This window comes from Calypte anna, chromosome 5, assembly GCF_003957555.1.
Source record: "Calypte anna isolate BGI_N300 chromosome 5, bCalAnn1_v1.p, whole genome shotgun sequence".
In the NCBI taxonomy this organism is placed as follows: Eukaryota; Metazoa; Chordata; class Aves; order Apodiformes; family Trochilidae; genus Calypte; species Calypte anna.
This window is the reverse complement of record NC_044250.1, coordinates 5,385,020-5,410,261: the sequence shown is the minus strand read 5'-3', so window position 1 is coordinate 5,410,261 and position 25,242 is coordinate 5,385,020. Positions and strand designations below refer to the sequence as shown.

The 25,242-nt window shown below is 37.2% G+C and overlaps 2 protein-coding genes across 6 annotated transcripts in view; one reads left to right on the top strand and one right to left on the bottom strand.

The window, feature by feature from the left end:
* Nucleotides 1–8,062, bottom strand: part of METTL15 (methyltransferase like 15) — a 60,029-nt gene extending 51,967 nt beyond the window's left edge. The window contains exons 1-2 of one of the 5 annotated variants that reach the window (XM_030451135.1): nucleotides 8,032–8,062; nucleotides 5,955–6,232 (exon numbers count right to left, since the gene is read on the bottom strand). In XM_030451135.1, the coding sequence (XP_030306995.1) occupies nucleotides 5,955–6,218 (264 nt within the window). In that variant the 5' untranslated portion in view covers nucleotides 6,219–6,232; nucleotides 8,032–8,062. Of the gene's footprint in view, nucleotides 1–5,954; nucleotides 6,233–6,818; nucleotides 6,849–7,212; nucleotides 7,332–7,783; nucleotides 7,925–7,963; nucleotides 8,006–8,031 lie in introns of those variants that run through there. The other 4 variants (XM_030451134.1, XM_030451133.1, XM_030451137.1 and 1 more) reach the window with 4 other exon arrangements.
* The window catches only part of KIF18A (kinesin family member 18A), a 35,085-nt gene continuing 17,063 nt past the window's right edge, over nucleotides 7,221–25,242 (top strand). The window contains 18 exon segments of the mRNA XM_030451528.1: nucleotides 7,221–7,229; nucleotides 7,324–7,571; nucleotides 9,020–9,323; nucleotides 9,326–9,376; nucleotides 9,378–9,388; nucleotides 9,974–10,118; nucleotides 10,120–10,134; nucleotides 10,861–10,965; nucleotides 12,009–12,119; nucleotides 13,152–13,349; nucleotides 14,153–14,329; nucleotides 15,209–15,283; nucleotides 15,539–15,648; nucleotides 18,655–18,767; nucleotides 18,770–18,816; nucleotides 20,108–20,272; nucleotides 21,004–21,125; nucleotides 22,282–22,520. Of these exon segments, the coding sequence (XP_030307388.1) occupies nucleotides 7,221–7,229; nucleotides 7,324–7,571; nucleotides 9,020–9,323; nucleotides 9,326–9,376; nucleotides 9,378–9,388; nucleotides 9,974–10,118; nucleotides 10,120–10,134; nucleotides 10,861–10,965; nucleotides 12,009–12,119; nucleotides 13,152–13,349; nucleotides 14,153–14,329; nucleotides 15,209–15,283; nucleotides 15,539–15,648; nucleotides 18,655–18,767; nucleotides 18,770–18,816; nucleotides 20,108–20,272; nucleotides 21,004–21,125; nucleotides 22,282–22,520 (2,245 nt within the window).

Genomic DNA, 25,242 nt, shown 5'->3' with positions numbered 1-25,242 from the left:
ATTTTATAGGCAAGATATTCGCTTCCTTACTTAGGAACAGTTTTTGCATTACAACATTTTAAAAAGGAGTTTCCCCTTGTTACTGGTTTGCCTTACTTTCTAAAGCTGCATACCTTAATTTGTGATCTTGAGTCTACAGAACATACAGGAACATCCACTCATAAACTTCCACAATTTATCTTAAAATACACGTCTGCTTTCTCAGTCATCAGTTGCAGGTCCTTCACAGAAGCCTGGCAAATTCATTCTCTGATCCTCACACATCCAGAGGCAAAGGGAGCAACATCCCAGAACCTCTCTCATTGGCTAAATGGAGTTCCTTGCCCAGAGTGAAACCTGTCAGCCAAAAGTGCATTTCATGAAACCAAGTGAAACATCCAGAAAAACAACAAGTTTCTTCAATGGATCAGAACACAGATGAGCCATTTCTCTGCTTCCCTCTCAGATCAGATGTAAGGGAAGCAAACAAAACCCACCATCACCTGCCTTTGTCACCTGCTTTTAAACAGCTCCAGCAAATCTCACTTCAGTGCCCATTATTTACTTTACTCATTTTCCTAAGAGTAACATTGTCTGGAGTGAGATGTAATGACATTATGACTCAAGCACACCATTATTAACATTTCCATAGGAAATTAAAATTTCTATGTCTGAATGGCTTCAGCTAATCACTAGACCTAGCACAACAGCTGATTTGCTCTGCTGCCTCAGAAGAAACTTCCTTCCTCACTTGGAACTGAGCAGATATTTAAGATGTAATGAAAATTTTACAAAGGCTCAACTGAAAATCTAACCTATTTTTTAATATTTATGGTAAGCTAAGTCAAAAAAAAGACCCATACATGTTATGGTAATTTTTAGCTGCTACGTGCCTACAGCAACTTGACATCTAGATAATACAACATTTTATAAAGAGGAAGCCTGAAACAGTATAACTGGATTTCAGTGTTTAAAACAGTTATTATAAAAGCAATTTCCCAAGCTGCTGAGCAACAGTAAACACCACTGGAATGAAGATGATGTGCTCAGAAACTCTGGGGAAAAAAAAATAATTAAAAAAAAAATCAGCCTATACATTTGGATGACTATAGATACCCATCAATATCACACGTCAGTTTTTAAACAAAATAATTATCTTGGAAGACAAGTAAAAAAACCTGCAGGTATTTTCCATACTCCAATTGTGATCTTAAACTCCTAGGAAAAATTCGTATGGTAGAAAATGTCTGTGTTTCTGTTTGCAAACTCAAATTCAAATATTTAATAAGAAAGCTTAGCCAAAAGGGTGACTAAATAATACGCACAGTACTAGATGGAGAGGAAATGAGTAGCTACATATATTAATTATCACCCTTTCTGGGATCACAGGCTCACTCAAGTTAAAATTTAAAGGGCTTAGATTACTTTCTGGTGAATTTTATTAGTTTTCCCCAAGAGGTGCAAAGACTAATGCTGTCACAACAGAAAAGGAGAGCATATACAGCGTCATTACAAGCTGAGTCACCCGAAAGCACTGAATCTTTCTTTATTGTAACACAACATCTTAAATAGTCTCCTGAAGCACCATCATTTGTTATGCGATAGAGTGGTAACAGCAAGCTAGCCCAGTACTACAATAAAATGAAATCTGGTGCATCTGCAGAGCTGTTCTCAGTAGGCAGAGCAACTTCCCTTGCTGGTCTCTTTGGAGATGGCAGCTGCAGGCTTCCCTTCCTCTACTGCACCAGAGAAATATTCAGAAGAAAGTTGGTGAGAGATGTCTTCTTGCTGATGGTAACATTTAGATGTGCCTGCTGAGAGCCATGCTGCAGGTGGGAAGAAGAGGTGGTTGGGCAGATGTCCAAGAATTACAACCAAAAGAACCTTCCCTGAGCAGCTGTAGCCACCAACTTATTCTGTACCCCCTTGCACAAGTTCTTTAGTTACTTTCTCTCTAAAGAACAAAATCTTGGGAAGCATAAAAAGGTAAAATCTGAAGGGACTTTATTATGCCTCCTTTGTATCTTGCCATCATTCACATCCAATACATTTTCATGTATCCAATATTTTTTCATTTCCTGATAACAGTCTGATCACTCAGCAGCATCAGCTTCAAAACAGAGAACAGATGTACAGTGCCCTCAATATGTACTTTAATTCATCTGTCATTATTTATGATCCCTCTATTTTGGGGGGACCCACTACAGAAGACAGCAAAACAAGAAACTTCAAATAATTAAACAGTGTGACTGGACTTTCTCCAGCCCCTCAATTGAAAAGCTGTTCATGGAAAACATCTCCTGCCTTGCTTTCACCTCTGTCCTTCTTTCTTCTTTCATCTCATGATGGAACTCGCACAGATGCAGATAGTGTAGAACTTGCATGACATCTACTGCTATCACATTGTTAAATAAATAATACTCCTAACCTTGTTACTTTTTCATTTAGACTGCTTGTCACAGCAGACAGCAATTGGTTATAAGAAACTTCAGGAAATGGGGTCTGTTTTTCCAAATCCCCACGTAGACACTACCATCATACAACAGACTATATTATTAGTCTAAGTAATAACAGATACCTAAAGGACTACCTTGCAATTTCTAAAAACTTTTTTCCAATTTTTTTCCCATTTTCATGCACTACTTCAAAACTAACTTAACCACAAAAAAACTCATGAAACACATTTAAAGCATGATTTTATTCAAACATTTTAAACAGTGTTCTCTATCTGGTAAGATTCCATTTAACAAGTTTCCTACTTCACACTGCACATAATGGATAAACTTATTTTCCTACAAAAATACCCAAAACACCTCACCAATATAGAGCTATTTCTACAATGAAGAACACTAACAGGCTAAAATCATAACAGTTACTATGTCCATGGAGTGCTGTGTTTTCCAAAAGAAGTATTTCAGCATTTATCTTGTGATGTGATTAATGCTGCGTGCCAATCTTGGTGTTTTGGTTGTATCCTACAAAATACCTCATGCAACTTGAAAACTCAGAATTAATTTTTCTAGATTCCTTTTCAATACCTGTTTCTCTTGGACACCCTGGAACAAAAAGCCTTTGGTTTCAATGGGTTGTTCCAGTTAAAAATGACTCGCAGGTGGCTTTGGAAGTACTGTGGTATGTACATGGTCAAAACATAACCACACAACTATTTATACAGCACAATACTTGGAAACCCTTCTCACCAAACAGAAGCCTGCCCTGTGGGGTGCTTCAGAGAGAAAGGTTATTTTTCTCATTGAGAGCTTATACTCAGTATAAAGCAGGAAAAGAAAAGTAATACTGACATATGGACAAGGACATAAAGAAACTAAGACAACAACTTCAGAACAAAAGAATCTGGTTTTGCACATCAGCAGTCTCCTTCAGCTTCCTTTGAGTGTCATCTATTACCTGACAAACTACCTTTGCAGAACAGGAAAGAAACAGCTATGCTCCAGATCAACAACACTCACCAGTGGAAACAGAACTCCAGGAGGTGAAAGGCTACTGCCTTCAAATTAACTGCAGAGCTCAAGCAGCACTTCAGTGCCAAAAAACCAAATGTCTGACTGTTGTCAATGTCTTAAACTTCCTCTTGTTATTTTGGAAGGCCATGCTCATACTCTCTCAGCTGGAATCATTTGGGTGCATGAAAATAGCAGCTGTGCTGAGAACAATATAACATATACCTGAAAGACTGAAAGGCAAAGTTGGTTGTTCTTATGAAATGTCTGTTTCTTTCTAGAATATAGGTATCAATCACTTTTTTTTTCAAGACAAGGATCCATCCTCAGTGAAAGCTGGCTAGAAAAGTAATCTGAATAATTTTATACAGAATCAGAGAATACCTCAGCAAGGAGTCACAGATAATTCAGACATGTCAGACAAGACCTGTTTGGGGAAAACTAACTACTTTATTTTTAAAACACAAATTAACATGAGATAAAATAGCTTTTTCATGCAAAGAAATTTTAACTTTGCTAAAACCATGAGAAGGAAAACTTCAATGTGCACAGGAGGGAAAAAAGCAGAAAAAAAATTAAATCCCAGATCAGAATATTTCCTTCCTGACCACAAAATAAAGTGCTCATGGACTTCTTTGCAATGACTATTAAACCTCAAAACTGTAAATTGATGTGACAGTCCCAGTTCTATATCCATGTAAACAGAAACTGTACCACCACTCATGTCAGTGGGAAAGTCTCAATTTTTGTTCAGAATTTCACTGATGCTTATTCCAGCAAAAGTCACCTGACACATTGCATCCTTATGCATACTACTTATTTTCAAAATTCAGGCTTCAGAAAGTCCTGCAAATTACTTTTTCTGCCTTTGAAAGAAAAAAAAAAAAGGCAGTTTTCATTTTCAGTTATGCTAAACAGTTTAGCCATCTTATAAATGCTCTGTTCAAGGGAACACACATGTGCTCACTTGCCTCTGTCACTGATGGTTCACCAGTAGCTAAGGAATCTATAAACCCATGTACACACAGACCTGTCAAAATTACACCTCAATAACCTACTTTACATTCAAAAATACTTAAATTATCAAAAAGCCTTCAAGGACAACAATAGTTACTCTCCAAAATTATAACTATTATACTTTTTTGCAAGTTCTGTTGTCAAGGTTCATCAACACAGTTTAACAAACAGCCCCCCTCATCAGCTGCTTCTTAATTCTTGTTTAAGTGGAAATTTACACAACCAGAAAAACACTTTACAAACAGCATCACGGTTCATATATTTATTTAATGTGTGAAAATATCATACTGACAGGAGATTGAAATCTGAACTTGTAGTTCTTTATTTGTTTCATTAGGTTTTGTATATTTGGACACACACAGTCGGACACACCCAACAACAACATGTAGGTTACAGTAATTATGCTACTTGGATTCTTTCTGGTTTCCAAAACACTTAGAATGATAAATTCTGTTCCAAACTGAAGTTCTCAGGAGCCAATTAATCCAGATTTGATCACAGTTTTTTGATCCCTGAATCCATCTCAAACTTGTTGTTTTGTGCTTTGTCACTGCTGGACAATGCTATTTTCAAGTCAAAACGAATAACCAAGCATTTTTTAATGCAACACTTATTTTGAACTTTATGCATTGCATCATTTCATTCTTTGTAGTAAAACTGCACATGAATAAGCCTAAATTAGCAAGATTCTATGAAGCTTATATAAAAAGCACAGATGAAAGTATCTGAAACGTGAAAATGATTTAAGTGTTTCAGTTAGATAAAAAAACCTTTCAACTTAAGATTGTGTTTGAGATCCCTCTGGTGAAAACTCTTTCACTGTACATTTTTTGTAAAGGGAGTGTGCAATGTATACACCAGTCCCATGCAGATACACCTACACACCTACACTACTCTACAGTACAGTGTAGAGACACCTGGGCTAAGCCAGAAACCAAAAGGAATCTACTGCCAGTACTTCCACGGGATCAACACTAAACCATTTCTGGTATATCCAGTCATTTATAACCACAACACCTTTAGGCACATCACATTATGCAGTCTAAGCATACCCTAAGGAAATATAGTGCCTAAAACCATGTGAAACCATGGAAATAAGTATCTCAGAACAAAGTATGATGTGATGATTTTTAAAACTTACTACCTTTTATGCAGAAGATAGCTCTTCACCAGTTGATGGTATAAACATATGCAGAAACTGCCCGATACTATTAGTAATTAACACAACCCTAAAAGTACACAATAACAAACCAGACAAACACAAAAGCAAGACATTGTTCAAATTATTGGAGCTGTGACAAATACAGCTTATCTGGGGATTCAGGCATATAGACACCAGATTTTTATTGAATACAGACCCTTAATTTGTGAAACAATTTGGAACCCTTAAAAGGTGCAACTGATTATTAAAGAGCATCCCTCTACTCCTTTAACCAAACAGCTCTGCAGGGAACTGCAAATTAATTAACACAAGTGTTAACTAATCATTTAACTCACCTGGCCTGGCTCAGGGGATAAACAATTAACCACCTCCTCCAGCATCACTGGTATGTGCAATCTTCCAAAGTTACTGTTTTCTGTACTTTCAGGTAACTCCTCAGTTTCACATTTCTGGACAGTTTGTTTGTTTAACTCACAGTCAGAAAGATTTTTTGTTGAAGATTGGATCCATCTGGCCAAAGCAGCCACATTTATTGAGCTCAGTTTTATGTTGCGCAGAAACAAACATTGGTAAACCTGGCACAGACACTGAGGTAACATTTTGGTTGACCAACCTAGAAAGACAGTAAATCACAGAAATTATTTTAAAACAAATATTTAAAAGAGTAGTTTTAAAACACAAAGTGGAAACGCTGTAAATAAAGCATTACACAGTCCAGTGTGGGTGGTTTTCCAGATATTTCAACAAAAAAGAGAGAATCTCATAGCTTTGCTTTCAGAATTTTCCATGTTATCTATCAATCTCACATTTAAGCACCAATGTTTGGGGGTTTTTTTCAGAAGGAACAACTGTATTCCTTTCATTGCCAGGGCTCCACAAGTGTTAACTACGTCCCAGAGATGGTACATGTTTTTCAATCATACATTACAACTTGTAATAACAAGTATTTCAAACACAGCCAGAAGTATAATTTTCCAGAGTATAACAGAAATAATACTGTAAAGCCAGAAACAGAGTGGTAAGCTACATGGCTTGTCTCTCACTACACAGACCCCTGTCCATACCAATCAAACCAAGCCAGGAACTTACTAGTAGACTACAGGGACTTAAGCAAATTTTTTACTTCCATTAAAAAACATCGATTAAAAGTTTAAACACAAGGCTTTCTTAAAGGGTTCTCCTTGTTTTATAGAGGTTACCTTCTGTAATACTGTTACTGCCACTGTACACTCTCTCTGCCAGGCAGGTAAGTTGCCACCTTGACATAAAATCATTCAAAAAGATCCATTAATACCATTAGCAGAAGGGCAACGTTATTTTAACTATCAGATTTTTATTATACACTTTGCTGATTTATGTAGCCAGAGGCTTCAAACTTTGGCTGCATAGATAGGCACATTCTAGAGTCATCACCCTGGAAAGTTATTCTTCTGACAATTTAAGCCTCAGCTGGGCAGTATTTCCCCTTACCTTTAAATAGGAAGCATTTATTCATTTCTATAACCTCACAAAGATATACCAGACTCCTGAGATATATCACAATGCCTCTACAGAAATACTTAGGAACACAATGAAAGACCAAAATCCCCATACAATTCAAAATGCCCTGTGTAGGTACAAATCCAGGAAACGTTGTTAGTATCAGGAGCACAGCACATTTTGCTGTCCTCAATATTATGCAATTAACAATATTTTTTTTTTCAGAAGCGAGCAAATAACGTAGCTTCTTGCAGCACCATCCTAAACGGCACCTTGGCAGTTCAAGGCAGCCGCCTGCAGATTGGACCCGCAATTAAGCGGATTGTGAGGGCAGCCAGGGAACAACAACTCCGGGACGCTTTTCCAGGGGGGACAAGGGAAAAACCCGCACCCCCACCCCAGGCAGGCCCAAGGGGGTCCCCTAGAGGAAGAGGCCGAGGGCTGTTTCCCCGCTACCTGCCCGGCCCAGGCCGGTGTGGGAACAGGAGAACCCGCGAGAGGCCGCCAGCCCGCACCCCCAGGCCCGGGGGGGAAGCCCCAAAACCCTCATGGGGGGTTCTGACACTGCCCCTCAGTCCCCCCCCTCCAGAGAGGGGCCGGTCCCCCCAACACAGACCAGACCAGACCAGACCAGACAACCCAACCCACTCTATCCTATCCTATCCTACCCCACCCTATCCCTCACCCGCTCTCCCCCTGAGGGGTCTCAGAACGCCGGAAGCGCCGCGCGAGCCCCCCACAAGTCTCCACCTTCAGCGCGCCGCTACCCCGGGGGCTCCCCAGCAGCACAAGCTACGGCCCCTCTAGAGAAGGCTGAGGTTAAAGCTCAGCCCCTCCGCCCAAAGCAAAGCGCACCGGACTGGACCGGACCGGACCCAGGCCCCTGAGTCCCAGAGCTGCCGAAGCCGCGCGTCCCCTCGCCTCAGCTCTTACCGTCAGCGCCGTCGCTCTGGTGGCGTCACGGGGGCGGCGGCCAATGAGAAGGCGGGGGGGGTCCGCGCCGCTTGGATTTGAATTCGGCGTCGTCGGTAGAGGCGGCGGTTGGCGCGGCCGCGGCGCTGAGGTGAGTGAGGTACCGGCGGGGGTCCGGTTGTCCGGTCCCGGTTTTCTGGTTCTACTCTCTGCCTGTTAGCTGTTGCCGTAGGGCTGAGGCGGGCAGTGGGCTCTAGATGAGGCCTCCCCGTAAGGGGCGAGAGGGATGGGTGGGCGGGGAGGTTGAGCTGCTGTCCGCTCCCCTGCCTTAGGGTCCCGTTCTGCGGGCCTCAGGCGGCTCGGCCGAGTGGGAGCAAGGTTGTCCCGGAGCTGAGAAAGTGCCCCAAGAAGTCCTTAGCGTGAAGGTTGCAGTCTGTCGAGAGGTGAAGGGACAGCCCTCAGCCTTGGGCAAGGACGGGTGGTTAAAGGGAAATGCGGGTTGGCACCTAGGGAATGGGTTTCCGTGTTTCCAAATGCCTTTAACGTGAATCTCACTTTAATGTCTCGTTAAACCTGTGTGCAATGTGACTGCAGCGATGGCCCAGAGAAAGCAGATTGCTGCTCAGTTTGCTGAAGGAGATTGAAAAGCCCCCTGCTCTGGTCTGGGGAAACCTTTGTAGTTCATTTGCAAGCTTTGCTCTGAAATAAAGGAAAGCCTGCAGACGATTTTGGAGTTAAAATTGTTGAAAAAAGTTTCGCTAGCTGCTAAGGTTAATTGCCATATTTAATTTTCTTTAAAGCTGTACTCAACTGGGTCACCTTTTTCAGGCCTGTTACAGCCCTTTCGAAGCTGTGTGGTCACTGTTAGCAATCCGTGGTGCTGAACATCAGGGGAGGGGCAGATCTAGCACAGGTGCAAGGTAATAGTCCCAATTAAAACTGTGAATTGCTTGAAATATAAGCCTTTTTCTGTCAGTTGCAGAAAAGATTCAGCTGCTTGATCTGAAAGTCTTGGAAACAAAGAAAGGGAACAAAAGGAACGTTATGATCTGTTGATAAAGGAAGAAGATGTCTGTAACCATGTGAAAGTGGTGGTCCGGGTCCGTCCAGAATCTCAGAAGGAAAAAAGATGGGCAACTTTAGGCAAAGTTGTTCATGTTGTTGACCAGCACATCTTGGTCTTTGATCCAAAAGAGGAAGAAGTCAACTTCTTTCACGGGAAGAAACTGACCCATAGGGACATTAATAAACGAACAAGAAAGATCTGAAATTTGTTGTTTGATGCCGTGTTTGGTGAAAGTTTCATCACAGCTGGAAGTTTTTTGAGCATACTACCAAAAGCATAATTGATGGCTTCTTAAATGGAATATAACTGCACAGGTAATGTTGCAATTAATTTTCTTCACTTAAAAGACTTCACTAAATTCCTCAAAGTTTCTGCCATTTATCAGTCATTTTGTTTATGTATGGATACAAGAGGCTGACTTTTAGCCCTCAGAAGTTAGGGCTAAAAAGAGTTAGGATAGTTCTACTAATTGTCAAAATTACTTCATGTTAGGTTTAGGATGGAGTTAAGTATTTTATATGAAATATGCACACTTATGAGGAAAGTCCTCCAGAAAGAATAATTCAATCAGAAGCAGTTGTGTCACTGGTTGTGTGGTAGCCTGCTTTATGAACTCTCTTTAAAGATATTGGTTTTTTACTTGTCAATAATATAATATTTTTACATAAATTATGTGAATTTTGAACTGAAAATTTAAAAATAAATGTGATTTTGAAGTTAGCTTTCTGATTATAGCTGTAAAATGTAAACTGTGAGACAGTTTGATTGATTTCTGAAAGAAGCTGTGCAGAATGACAGAGGTGGGTGAATGTGTGTTAGAATTTTGCATTCCTGATTAGCTTACTGGTATAAAGTACATCTTTTGGCTTTGTTTGGGGTTTTTTTTTGTTGAAAATTCGTGCTTGCGTATGGTGCAACGGGAGCTGGGAAAACTCACACAATGTTGGGTTCCCCTGAAGATCCTGGAGTGATGTATTTAACCATGATGGCACTTTATAATTGCATGGATCAAATAAAAGAAGATAAAATCTGCAATGTTGCTTGTCTCGTATTTAGAGGTAAGCCAGTTTGCTGTATTGCAACGTTGCTTTTAATAAGGCATATTTTGATAAATAAAACCCAAACTGGTTTTGCCTTTCCCCCACCCTTTCTGGGACTACAGATGTTTTGTGTCTGGTAGGAACTGAACTGTGCTCTACAAATTGGATGTTATTCAGACACCTGTTACTATGTGACAAAAGGTTGACCAAAAGAGCAAACTCTTTCTAGCATGTTTACTTAAACATTCTAATGATACCTGTCTTGCCTTAGGAGTTGCATCCCTCTTAACATCTGATGATGTGTGTAAGAAAATATCTTTTGTGATGATATTTCAGGACTTTACAATAAATTCCTGTAAGAACTGTGAAACCAGGCAACTATATGAAAATGTTCTCTTATATGCAAGTTCTATATATATGTGCACTATGAAGTATAATAGAGTACAATAAATGTTTTGGATTCATGCTTGCTGCAAAAATCTTTTTTGTAAAAAAGTAAATTTGTATTTTTTTTACTAGAAAAGAGTTGACTCCCACTTAATGATTAATAAAATATTCATGTGAATTGGAATTAATATTTCAAACTCCATAGAGTAAAGCTGTTTGGTAAAAATTCCACAGAACAAATTTTTTACTTCATTTTAAAGAAATGCTAAAAAAACCCTGATTTCAGTTTCCTTAGGTTTAAATCTGTCAATTATAGTAGGGTAGTTTTCTTAAAAGATTTTGAATTCTCTTTCAAAGGTCTACAACGAACAGATCCGTGATCTGCTGGTCAACTCTGGACCTCTTGCTGTTCGTGAAGACACCCAGAAAGGGGTGATAGTTCATGGGCTAACTTTACATCAGGTGTGTGAGTAGTTACTGAATTTCAGGAAGCTTCACAATGTCTTTGAAAAAATGGTCAAGTTCATACTGATTTATTAAAGTTCTATGTAATTTGGTAATTTCCTAGCAAGCTTTATTTTCTGGCAATGACCACCAGTACCTTCCTAACTTGTGAACTAATTAATTATTCAAAGGCTTGTTGTCAAAAAATTTGCTAGTATACTTAAACAGAAATTGATTAAACCATACAGCCCTTAGAGAAAGGGTGCCACTGATTTGATGTTCATCTTCAGGTTCTGGGTGATTTTTTGTTTGACTAATATATCTTGACATCTTTTGAAGAAATATATTGCCTTCAGTGCCATTTTGAAGTGTTCTACACCTTTTCAAGTCTTATGCCCACATCTTGGGGTGGTTTTTATTTTTAAATAACATCTCAAAAGTTTCACTTTAACAACTTTTTCAGGCCAGCATACCAATTCTGTAGCAGTCAGTGACAGAACTTAGTTTTTCCATGTGAAATTCAAATTTTATAGACCTAATGTCTTGCAGCCTTTTAGTGTATGTTATAAACTATGTAGCTTCCAGCTTTTGTGTACATGAGATAATGAGGCAACAGGTAACAATGTCATTAGTTTGGTTCACACTGTGAACACCTTTCTTCCCAAAGCCTGGGTATTGTGGGGAAAGACATTAATACATCACTGTTTAATAAATGAATAGAAGGAAAATTGTCAGTTGTTCTTAAAGTTTTTCTAAATATGAAGAACCTCTGGAGGTTTGTTTAAATTCTGTAATTAAAAAAAGAATTATCTGGTTTAAATTTCTGCACTTAAGTGCTTGTTTTCTGTACCTCATTGCTTTTTAACTGAAAGCATTTGTTTGAAGTGCTTCAGTTCCACAACAGTAAATTTTTCTTATTTCTAGGTAACTAAAATTATAAATGTCTTTATTATTTTTTTTTTAAAGTAAATGATATATTTTAAAATCTGTATGGAATCTCCTGTAGTTGATGAAAAACATAGAAAACCAATATGTGTTTACCTTGTGTTCTACCCTTAAAGCCTAAATCAGCAGAGGAAATACTTCAGATGTTGGATTATGGAAATAAAAATAGAACACAGCATCCCACAGATGTGAACTCCTCCTCATCCCGCTCCCATGCTGTCTTTCAGGTAAGATGATATAGCAGATATACAGTGGTCATTGTTGTAAGGTGTTGTAGGTGTTTAAGTTTGAGTTTTAAAAAAGTGCTTTTTTTAAAATGGTGTTTTAAACTATCTAAGAGGAAGTTCAAGTTGTCCATTTTACTGTTCTGTTGACTTCTTATTCCTTGTAAGCATGCAAAGATTAACAGCAATCATTTCTCTTGTTCCAATAGTTTGGGCTGATGCTCCTTAGAAGCAGTAACTTTTCTGCAAAACTATAATTTGAGCTTTGAAGATACTTGCATATTGCAGTTCTATAAACCAGAAGTTGCCTTACTGTACCATCTGCCCTAAGTTTGAAATCTCTATCTAGGTCAGGCAATTACTGTATCTGAAAGTAAAATCCCAATTGCACCACTGTTCTATTGCAAGTATTCTGCTGACAGACAAAGAAATAGAAAAGATTCTGCTTTGGGGCATTTCCTATATCTTTTGATTTTTATAAAAGCTTGAGTCATACAACATAGTTTGGCAGTCATTCCACCTTCCCCTGCTTTGTTAGTTACTGGGTTCTCATAGAGTTACTAGGCTGAGATAGTTACTTAGTTACTTTATCAAGGTAAGTAAAGGAAGTAGCTTTTTTTTTTCTTGCTTTTTATTTTAAGGAGGTCGCCTGTTTGATGTAGACATGTTTTGTGCGCAAGTCGTAAGACTTTTATTCACTCCCAATACTTGTCAATTTTGTTGTGTTGGCAGATTGCTGTGTGGAGTTTTGTTTTTCATTAGGCCATGCTGCCTGTGGGTGTTCCATGGGTACTGAAAGCTTTAACTTGAATAGCAAATTAATAAAAAAATTAAAAATTTTAAAATAAAAATTTGTATAGCTAGTTTTTAGTTGTAAAATTAACTTACTTCCTAGAGTAACAACGGTCTGCTTAGTGGTAACTTTCTAATGTTTTTTAATAAATTTTATATTATTAAAATAAAAAATATTAAAATTATTAATTATTAAAATAATTTTTAATTAATTTTTCTATTTCTTCTAAAATTTTGTTGTAGATTTACCTGAGGCAGCAAGACAAAACAGCCAGTATCAGTCAGAACGTTCGCATTGCCAAGATGTCTCTCATTGACCTGGCAGGATCCGAACGGGCCAGCGCCACGAGTGCCAAGGGGGCTCGTTTTAGAGAGGGAACAAACATCAACCGCTCCCTGCTGGCTCTTGGGAATGTCATTAATGCCTTGGCAGACCCTAAGGTATGTGCTGCTTCACCATGCAGTCTTCACCTCCTCGTGTTCTGAAAACATTTTTACGTTTAGTGAGCTCTCATTGAGCAATGGGGGTTACGTTGTTGATGCTTCTCACATGGGTTTTTTCCCTTTAAGGTTTTTGTTTGGGTTTTGACCATTCTTTCTGTGATAGCTGAAATACATTCCTAATAGCAAAGACTTCTCAAATATAGTGTGCAGCTACCTAAGGAAAATGTCAAAGATGAATGTATCTGCTTTTCTTGGGGTCCCAGTGACCTAACTTTCTACTGTGAGATGAAGATTCTATAGATGTGACTGAAAAAAATCTTAACAGAGCAGCCTTCAGGTTGTCTGGGAAGCTTATAGAATCTCCATCCTTGGAGGTATTCAAAACTCAGCTGGGCATAATCCTTGGCAGCTTACTCTGAAAGAGATGTTTTCTAAGAGAAGTATCACCTGCTTTGAACAGTGGGATTGGATCTTAAGAGGTCCTTTCCAACCTCAATTATCTGTGAACTGAAAGTGTTTTAATGTAGTCTACCTTTTTTGTTACCTCACAAAAGAAGCTGTGCGTCTGGACATCAGAAAGTAACCTGGCTAATACATATGTGATGGTACTAAACAGTTCCAAGAGACTTTAATTTTTCTAAAACATTACTATTTTCAAATAGTTTTCTTATGTCAAGGAATAGCTCCCAAGGCTATTTTTGTGTTTTATGGCATTGTTGACATTCAAACAGACTTTAGGCAGGTGAATATTTAACATATAGTTTACTAATCCTTTAAAATGTATGTAACTCTCTTTCTAGAGGAAGAAACAGCACATTCCTTATCGAAACAGCAAGCTGACTCGTTTACTGAAGGACTCCCTTGGAGGAAATTGCCGCACGATAATGATTGCTGCTGTCAGTCCATCTTCTATGTTCTATGATGACACATACAACACTCTGAAGTATGCAAACAGAGCAAAGGATATCAAGTCTTCTGTGAGTCTGTTGGTATTTATTACTTTTGCCAAAGTATAGTAATATAGAATTAAGAGAAGATTTAATTGTTGAAGATTGATTTATTTCACTTTTGTCTCAATTTTGTTCAGTTGTTGGTTCTTTCTTAGTCAGCTCTTTGTTTTCTGAGTGACAGATGTGTGGTGATAGAGTGATACTCGTGCTGACCTAAAAGCAATGTAGCTTCATTAATGAGATGATGCTGCCAGTTAGTTTTTGTCAACATCCATTTTAGAAATATTCCTCAGCTGCTACAAATCACAGCCAGTTTCAGTATCTTGCTATTACTTTCTGTGAGGCATATCAAAGAAGTATCTGATTGTAGCTGTAAAAGAGCTAGGTTAGGTTTGTTACAGATAGAATTCAGCTGGAGCTGAGAAGGACAATGAGATTATATTGAAAAATAAAAAGTTACTGGGACATCCTCTCTTCTGCTCTCTATTGCTCTGACTTTTCTTTTTCATAATCAGTTGTACTGCAGATCCTGATTTCTTTTATGTAAAATGGGGTTAACTGTAGTTTCCATTTGTTACATACTTAAAGATAGTTTTTATAGCAAGATACACATGATGCATATTAAATAGTAAAACTAGACTGAATAAATGCAAAATGTGCTTGCATATGTAAATGGAATTATTCTTTGTTGTTCTATTGAGAGAAATGACATGGCCATGGGTATGCAACAGATGACTGCAGAAGTTAAGAATTACATTTTTGTTGTGCAACTCAGGATTTTATTCATCCCTTTCCTTGTAATATAGTGCAAGTGTAATTCTGTATTACTTATATAATGTATGTTTATCATGCAGAAAAACATGAAGGAGCCTTCTTAAATTCTAACTTGTGTCTCTTCTTCAACAGTTGAAGAGCAATGTTGTTAGTTTGGACAGTCACATAAGCCAGTATGTTAAAATTTGCAATGAACAAAAGAAAGAGGTATGTAAAAAAATCTGTTATTAAAGTTTGTGAGGTTGTTATTACTTTGAATACAGAAAAATGTTTATCAGATTGAACCTAAAAGGGAGTACCATGATAATTATCCCTTTTTGAAGTAAGAGAGTTGTTTTGTCTTCTAAGAGGAATGTTACCTACTGCCATTTGTATAGGTTTCAAGGACTGAAAGATGGGTTTAAAACAAACAAACTAAATTTCAACTAGAAGATCCATTGTTATGTTTTGGGGTTTTTTTAGATCCTGAGGTTGAAAGAGAAACTAAAAGAATACGAAGAAAAGGAAGCAAGAATTCCTGAAAATCAAAATGCTGCAGTACTTTCAAACAACCAGGAAGCAGAAATACAAAGGTAAATTACAGTCTTGCTTCAAAACTGGAGTTTTCATAACTTGTAATGACATTTGGAGAACAGTCCTCTTTTCAGAGAATGACAAAAGCATTGGAGTTGAAAGGGACCTCTAGAGATCATTGAGTCCACCTCCCCTACTAGTGGAGGATCACCTAGAGCACAGTTAACAGTCTTGCATCCAGGCAGCTTTTAAAAATCTCCAGAGAAAGGGGACTCCACAGCCTCTCTGGGCAAGACCCAAAGGTCTTAAATTTTGAAACTGAGATTATATATTTAAGGTAGAGGGACAGTAGAATAACCCTAACAACATGTAAGACTGGACTGTCTTACATCACACAAAAATGGCAATTTTTTTTTTTTTTTTTTTACTCTGCCCTAATGGTGATATTTCTCCTCACAGTCCAGTTTAGTTGTTTCAGTGATCTGGATGGGGAGTGGGAATTAGCACACATATGGCAGGAAGGGGCACTGAATGCCAGTGCCCAGCAAACCTACCTAACAGGTCATCTTTGTGGGTAAATAGGGTTGCATAAATGACAGCAGCTGCTTCTACTGGTGGGAGATACTACTCCAGTAATATCTTTTCTGCAAGGTTTACAACAGGCAAGAGCTTGACATTCTTCTTTCCACAAAGAATTTAATTTGTTTCTAGGTTCTTTTATTTTTTATTGCTTTTATATTTCTTGGTCTCTTATCGATGATGTTCCTGTCAATCTTTTTTGAAGTGACATCTCTTGTGAGAGCACAGAAAAAGTAACAAATGAAGATGTACAAATTTGTTGCACAAGTTCATCTATGCCATCAGAAGGTTAGGTTATGGTGTGGAAGTCTTTGCAGATCTGTCATCTAGGCTTATTTAGTTAACTTTTGTTATTGCCTCTTTGAGTGTGGTATTTTTTAACTGGGAAAACCTTTTGAGAAAAAAGTTTAAAAAGCATTCAAAGCAAAAAGCTCTCTTAACTGAGCTTCATTTTACTGGCATTCCAGAGGTTTCAATAAACCTCATTCAGGTTATTTCAATTTAATTTTCAAAAGAAGTGTAGGTTTCTAAGTCATGTTGGTAGTTCTGACAGTTTTCCTTCTTATTTTTGCAATATAAGTCTTTAAGGTTAACTTAATTTCCTGTGTTTTGTCCTTTATTTCATTCTATGTGTGTGGGAAGAATCAGTCAAGGGCAAGGGTCCTTAAAATGGCCTTTTCAAAATGCTGGACATATTCTATGCCAAGGTTTTTTTGTCAGATTGCTTGGGTTTTAATATTTGGGAATATCCATAGAGACAGATGTCAGCCTATCCCATTCCATCTGGACTGCAGCAGTAAAGTCACTGCTTTGTTCCCTTCTTACTCAGGAGGGTAAGGTTCACCCTACTGATGGTGTGGGTGATGAGTTTATTTCCCCCCATTATTATACAAGTTCTGAAGGTATTCTGCTGTCTTCTCCCTTCTGTTTGGGACAGGACAGAGAGCCTTATCCACAGGCTTGTTTTTCAGTCCAGCTGCCTGTGGCATTTCCTTCACCTGGAAGAGACTCACTGAGTGCACCACTTGCTGCCTCAAACTGAAAGGTTTTTCTTGCTTCTGCTGTTTTCTAAAGCTTGGAGCTGCATTCTCTGCCAACTCTTCAAGCTTTGAGCCTGTTGAATTAGACAGTGGACACTCACTTTGGGAGTACTGCCAACAGGTCCCCAAGCAGAGGTGTGCTTACTGAAAGTGAATCCAGCTCAAGGCAGGAGCTTCTATGCTTACTTGATGCTGTATTTGGGATGCTGATTATTATAAGTACACAAAGAACTATTTTACTGAAAATAGTTCCTCATGGTGACTTTACAGAGAATAGAATCTACATCCACTCTTAAATTATACCCAGGGTTTTTCTTTGAGGAAAACAGAGAGAAGGATTCACCTTCATTTTTTGCTGCTGTGTTTCTCAGGCAGCTGGGAAGAACCATGTTTCTATGGATACTATGGAGGAAAAATTTCTCCAAGCAGTTGTACAATAGATAGTATAGTACTGCAGGTTGCATTGGTAATAAGTGTAGGGTAAGAACTTGATAGTCCTGCAGCTTGGTTGTTTTATTCCTTAAAGAAATATTTTTGCTAAATTCTGTGTGCTTAATATTCATTTTAAACCAATAAAAAATATATTTCTCTAGATTTTCAGGTAAAACTGTAGAGTAATTCATTCTGGGTTTCAGGTAAAGTATAAAACACCAGAATAAAAACTTGGAGTTAATCTGACTTTAGGCTATGAAATGTAAAGTTTTAACAAGTCAATAGGTTGTTCTGAAATGGCTTTTGAAAAAGGCTGGTCATTATTGAGATATATTGTATCTTTGGGTAATGCTTCCAGGCTTCCTTTTCTTTCTTGTTACTGTGATTTCTATTGCAGGCTAAGGAATAGACTTTGGGAGATTTAAATATTGGCCTCCTTGTAATAATTTCTAAATACCACCAGTTCATTTTTTCCTCTGTTAGCCTAGTATGTGTTAAATATGAGGCGTATCCTGATTTTTGTCATCCATTAATGATTAAAATTATGTGACAGAATTTAAGAGAGAGCAACTGAAGACTCTTGAAGTTTGCCTTTTTTGAGAGATAGTTAGCAAGTTTTTTGAAGGAAGATTGTGTGTCTATGGCAACAGCAGTCTGATTTGTTTCATTAATTGTGTAAGTAGAGAAAACAGGTACTTAGTGTCTTGGAGGTAGATGTAAAATTTATTTGAAGAAGTTCCAAATGTCTTTCATTTGAATCCTAGTGTCATTTTCATCAGAACAATAAAGCTTATTATTAATAATGACCCCTTCAAAATTTCACATACCTTTTCCAGTCGAAGTACATAAAATTTTTATTTAATCCTCAGCTAAGGCTTTACTTTTTCCTCTTTAATTTGTTTGTATCTATTATATTAACTTGGAATTGAAAGTTCCCCTTCTAAAGTAGATGGTCATAAAACAAAGTCTTCACTAGGTAATCCATTCTTTATTCTAATCCCTTGGTCCTAATAGATACAAAGAAATCCTTAAAAATGTGTTTGCAAACCGTGAGGAAATCAGAAGAGAATACCTCAAGCTGGAAATGAGACTGAAAGAAAACACACTGAAGACATATTACCAGAAAAATATCATGAACAAATCCAGATGATGTGCTCTGAAGAAAGGGTAGAAAAGGTGAGTTTTCTGTGATTTAATGCAAAATATCATTTGTGGTCATTCATACTAATGTATGAGTTTTGGTGAAGTAGTTATATACTTAATGACCAAATATGTAATTAAAATGAGACACACTCAGGTAACAAAAATGTTACAGTAATGCCAGGTGTGCTATATTTTTCCACACTGCACTGAAAACTGTTGATGTGCTTTGTGCTGCTAACTGAAAAATAAAGGAAAAATCCTTATGAAAAATTTCATAAGGACAAGAAAAATCTCTTGTCCTTATGTAGACTTGGCTGTCAGTTACTTAAGACCTGATGAGACTTGTGGGGCTCCTGACCAAAACCGAAGCATGGTGATTTATGTATGGTACAGCCATTGAAGCTGTTATCTAGCTGAGTAATTTCTGTTCCATGTAAAAAAGCAGGACTTTACTAAACAAGACAGATTCTTATTGTTGGTGTTTCCACTTGTCACCAGGGAGGTGTTTGGATGGCTGCTTAAGGAGAGTTGTGTGAACTGAAAATTGTTAAGCTGCCTTGAATTTTAAGAGAGAGATTTGGGGGCTAATTACAAACAGTTGCTGTTTTGCAGCATTAACAGCTCATGTCTTTCTAGAAGAATTCAAGTACAAATAAGAAAACCTGGCTAGATAGTATCTTGATTTTGCTGGTAAAAATCAGCTCAAAGAAATATATGTTTTATGTAGAAAGGAAGTTGAGGATGCAGCTGGTTTTTCTTAGGCACAGTAACAATCTGTATTTGGCCAAAAATGATAGTTTACCATATGACTATTTTTTCCCCAGTGATTCACATGAAACTTGGTCCTTAGTAAATGTCAGAGTGAAAATAAATCACACAGTTTTCCTTGTCATTAATGAAGATATTTCAAGTGACTAATGTGTTCTAGAATTCTCTTCTATGTCATAGAAACTCTGAAGTAATATCTGTGCTATAGAATTAAATGCTGCTTACTATGGAGTATAGCTCTATTACTCTTCATAATGAGGAGTTATAACTACTTACACTTTTTTATACAAAACAATTTGGACCAAAAAAAGTGAGCTGATTTAACTTTTATCTTGTATGTTAGCAGTGCTGGACTCAAATATTGGTTTTACCAATATTAGAGCTTATAGATGTGATTTACTAAGGGTGAAGAGTCACTGTCCTATCAGTACCTTATTTATTAACAGTCATTATAATGGTAAAATGTTCTTTTGCACCATTTTGTATATGGAGATGATTTTTTATATATAGCTGTGAATGTACTCTGATATTTTTCTCCTTAAATGCTGATTTTTAGGCCACTTGCAAGCGGGATCAAAAACTTGCAATGCTTGGAACCCACCGTGTGCACATGCAGAAGAAAAGAGAAGAAGAAGTTGAGCATTTTGAGGAAAACACCAATTGGCTGCATCGTGTTGAAAATGAAATGCGTCTCCTGAGTCAAGATGGGTGTATGCCAAAGGTAAGGTGCCTTTCACTTCAAGGGATCCTACAACCTAACTACCCTGGCCAAAAAACATTTTTTTTTTTTTAAGGGTGCTAAGAAAGGTGTTTAAAGGTCTAAAATGTAGGAATTTGCATTAATTTCTTTACCAAGTTAGAGTAAGTAGAGGTAGCCTCAGGCAAACACCAGAGCTGACAGAGGGGAAGGGTGGAAGGTCTGTGCTGGAATAAGAAGAGGAAAAGAAAGGGAGTGATATAAATGATCATGTATATTCCATAAAATGGAATATATTTCAATACTTCTATTGGGGTGACTGAAATGTTTTGATGCCTAAATTAATTTCAAGATATTTCAAACAATTTACTGACATCTCAGGAAGATAACTGAATAAAGTGTGGACTTGTCCCAGACAATGTCACTGACATTCAGATATGGAACAAGTACACAGGTAAAGAAGCAAACATATTTATGAGCATGTATAGATAAGCATACATGTGTGCCTTTTGGGTTCTTAATGCTAAGTAGAGCACATTAATGATTGGTCAAAAGAATCTACAAAGCAATATTTATGCATTTAAATAAAAATCAAACAAATCCTGCTTCACTACCATATGATGTTATTACAACAATATAGGTCCCATTCCACCTTTACTTTTTAATATAAGATGAAGAAATATTGATATTTAAAATTTTAGTTTCTCACTATGAGTTTGATGTAGAGTGGTTTTATTTCTTGCTAATTTCCCAAGGAACTCTCTAAAGAACTGCAGTGTTGCCATTTAAACCTAGAAGTTAAGGACCTGAAAGCCCAGATTGAGCACATGTTATTTCTGGTGTCCCTTCAAGATCAGCATTATAAGCAGACAGAAAAGTAAGTATGTTTTCATAGCACATATGATAAAACTTATAATAGGATGTATCTATAGAATTTAATTGTAATTGAAACAGAAGCCAGGTTTTTCTCAAACTTTTTCTAGATCAGAATTGTGCTTTTTTAAGGAAGAAGATATGTGAAATAATAATCACTTCATAAATCTTGGTCTCTATCTACCATTTTTTAACAAACTGCATGTATACAGCTGTACTTCTCATTTCTATTTCTTTCTTCTTTGCATAGGTTTTACAAATCATTCAGTAGACATGGGTATCTTATGTTCTTTTTCTGTGCTGACAGCAGTATTGATTTTTTTACAAGTGTTTGGTTTTTTCCTTTAATTTCTTGCACGATAGATATTGATTTACCTGTAGTAAAAGTTGTAACTATTAAACTCTTACATAGCTAGCCAGACTGAAACAAAGATGAATCTGCAGGTAAGCATCAGCCCAGTTTCTGTTACCAGTCTCCTGAAAATGTTGGAGTCTAGCTTTCAAAGTGTGACACAAGGAATGGGAAATAATCACAAATCTGTTCAGTAAATAAGTATGTAAAATTTGTAACCAAATAATTCCAAAATGAAATAACCAGCTTTTCTTCCTCCTTTGGATGAAAGGCTGTTACCATAAATATTACAAAAAATATTACATAAGCCAGCAAAACTGACAGCAAATTTTTAAAGCTACATTGTGTTTACAAAGTTGTTTCTTTGGGTTTTTAGATACATATCCTTTTCCCTATTGCTTGAACCTACCATTTAGTCTTTCAACTGTCTCCACAGCTGAAGAAATTTTGTTTTCAGGAAGAATTCCTAAAATTCTTCATTTGTCTGACAATTTTAGAAAGATAAAATTCAGCCAAGAAATACTGGCTGCATTCCTCTGGTGTTTGAGGGACTGAAGATCTTGGACACTGAGGAAAAAATATACTTAGTAAATGCTTAGGATGAAATAGAAATTTTGCAAAAGTGCAAAATCTCTCTACTTAGTCATGAATATTGTCATGGTATTTCCCTGAAATAAAATAAATTACACAGGGGAATTTGGGCAGAAAAGGGAAAAGGGCAAAAAGCTTCTCATATTGTAGTAGCATTAGTAAGGATCAGACTATTAGAGATTTGGTCATATTTGTCTTGCCTGTTGTTGTTTTACAGAGTACTCAATACTTTGCTACCAGTTCTTCGCAAACAACACCAGACATTGAAAGAAGCTGGTCTGACAAATAGTTTAAGTGAGACTGAATATGGGGAGATTGAGCAGTTGATTCAAAGACAAAAATCAGTAGTTTGGGCTGACCAGACAGAAGAGAAGGAACAAAATCAAAGCAATGAGTTTGACTTGTCAGCTCTCTGTGCCTTCCCTCAACTTGTGAGCAGACTGAACACCCCATGCCGTAAGTATATAATGAATTTGTTCTCTGTTGGAAATAGTTTTAAATGTCTGTAACAAAGCTACACGTCATCCATATACACCCTGGATGCATACATCTGCAAACATTGAAGCCAAATGTAAAACTCATCCTCAGATCCACTTTCAATATAAACCATATACCATTCATAGATATAGAGAATGTTTACTTTTTTTATGCCTAAACCAACTTGGCCAACAGGACTCCTTTTGTTGTAACATACCCCCTGTATCAGTCTTCCTAAATCCTATGAATGATGATAATTCTGTTTGAATCTTGAACTGATTTTAAAAAGCATAAGAGTGTCAGCATTGTAATTCTGTCAGTGATTTTAAATGCTCAGCAGTTACTACAGTTTTGCACAGTCTTGAGTAGCAGTCTTGAGAGGAATGAGGCTTCCCATTACTTCCAGTTTGACTGGAAATCTAGTGCAATATTTTGTAAGCTTATTTTTCCAATAATCAAAGGATTCACCATTTCTACCACAGAATTTGTTGCTTTACTGTATCCAAATGGCCCCATTTTTTTTCCCCATAGCCCTGTACAGATGGATTTGTTTAGCTGTCAAGTGGATTGTGTTGGAGTCTAGCTTGGGTAAAAAGAGGTGAAGAAGCCTTACAGAAGGCACTGTTCTAAGGAGTAACAAGCAAAATCTCAGTCTACTTGTGTGCTGCTCTGGGCCAATGCTTCTGTCTTTTGCTCTGGGTAGGCAGCACTCAAGACACTGGAGCTTTCTAAATACAGCTAATAATCCCTAACATTGGAAAACATCCATAGGTAACAAGGGAAAGACAAATATACTTAAGCTTCTCAAAAGCTTTTAGTCATGGAAGAGCATTTACCCTGGAGCCCTGTGAAATTGGTTCCTTGCTTCCTTGAGCTTTCTTCCTCTATCCAGCCCACTCTGGGGCTGGGAATTATACTGCACATTTATTACCTATGTTGTAATTGTGAATTATTTTTTGGTGTATGTTTTTCACTGTTTATCATGCCAGTGAGGGGTTGGTGTTGGGTCGGTTTTGCTTTGGAGTTTGTTTTTTTATGTATGGGTTTATTTCTGTGCTTTCTGAGAGGAGTAAAAGGTCTGCATATCTGCATGATTATACTGGTTATTTTGCCCAGGTTAGTCAGGGATTCAGTAAAGTTGAAAGAAGTTGTTGGCTTTCCTGTTTCTCTTTTCCACTTGGAGTGAGGGCAGTGGAGCTCAGCAGGCAGCAGCATTCTTCCACTCTTCTCCTTTCTCATTTCCTACATAGAAAGAAATTTATGATCATGGGCTGCTGGCAATCTTTTGGAAAGTTATTGTGGTGATAAGTATTTCTGCATTTGGTGGCATTACATTCATTAGGAACCATGATGCTAGTGTCCTATCAGAATGGAAATATATTCTGCAATGCCTTATGAAACAAAATAAAAGCTAGTGGTTTTCTTTTGAGTTTCATCTCTATTTTCAAACCAGAAGAATAATACAGGGTTTTGTTTTTTTAAACTGGCTTTCTAGTCTGTTTCTACTGTCACGTCAAAGAAAATTAGTGAAAGTTTTGGAGGTGAAGTTGTTTCCTGGCATAATACATCTGAGAATTCAAATATTGTAACACTTTATTTTCAGTGCCAGTGCTACCAGGTGTGATTACAAAAATCACCCCATTCTTCTTTCAAATCATCTTTCCTCTGTGTGTATATATGCCTACATTTTAATTTATCATTTAGACTGTGATTATCTGCTTTATATTTGTAGGGGTTTTTATCATGTAAAAAAGAAATGCCTCAAAATTAGCATTTATGATATGCTAAGATTGGATTTGTGAACTTTTATGTCTGACTGAAGAAGAAAAGAAATACAGACTTTTCTAAACTACTTGTAAAATAAGGATTTAAGACTCACATGCAGTGGGGTTTTTGCTGGGAGACCTGTGGTTTCTATGTTCAAGGAAAAAATGAAGCCATGCTCCTGGCTATTTATTTTATATATTGGGCATAATTTTAATATACTTTTTTTTTTTTTTTTCCTTTTAGGGGAACTTTTTTCTGGCAGAATAAGTAGGGAGGAGTACCCAAATACAGATCCAGTAAACAGTATATGTTTTCTAACAAAATGAAAGTAAACTAAATTTTGTTGGAATTTTTTTATTTAATCTACATCTGTTCCACTTTTTTTGAAGTCCTGTGTTGTAAGAGGTCATGGGTTTTGCTGAAATTAACACCAAAATAACAATTAAATTGCACTTAAGTTTTAAGGCAGAAAACTTCACTTCCTTAAAATTATTAGACACGTTTTGAGAGGCTGTCTTGCACGCCTTATAAATAGAGATTTTCCAAATATTCTCTTGTTCATCTAAGTAAATGGACACCACATTTTTCAGTTAAGATGAACTTATTTTTAGCTGCAAATGGTGTCTTCTCCTGAAGATGTCCATATAGATCTTTTATGCTATTTTTATTTTTGTTTAGTTGTGGTTCTTGGGAAAAGAAATAGGAGGCATTACTTTCACTCCTTTACCCATCTTATTAGTTGCAGGAGAAAACATGGTAGAACCAACTGTCTTCCAAATATTACCTTCACTGGAAAGTCTGATAATTTCTTACACTTCTCAAATTTTTTTACATCCATCATCAGATTGTGTGCTCCTTCCACTTGCTTTTGACTAGTTTTATACATCTGTTGATACTTTTAGGGAATATTGCCAGGATTTTTTCCCAAATTACT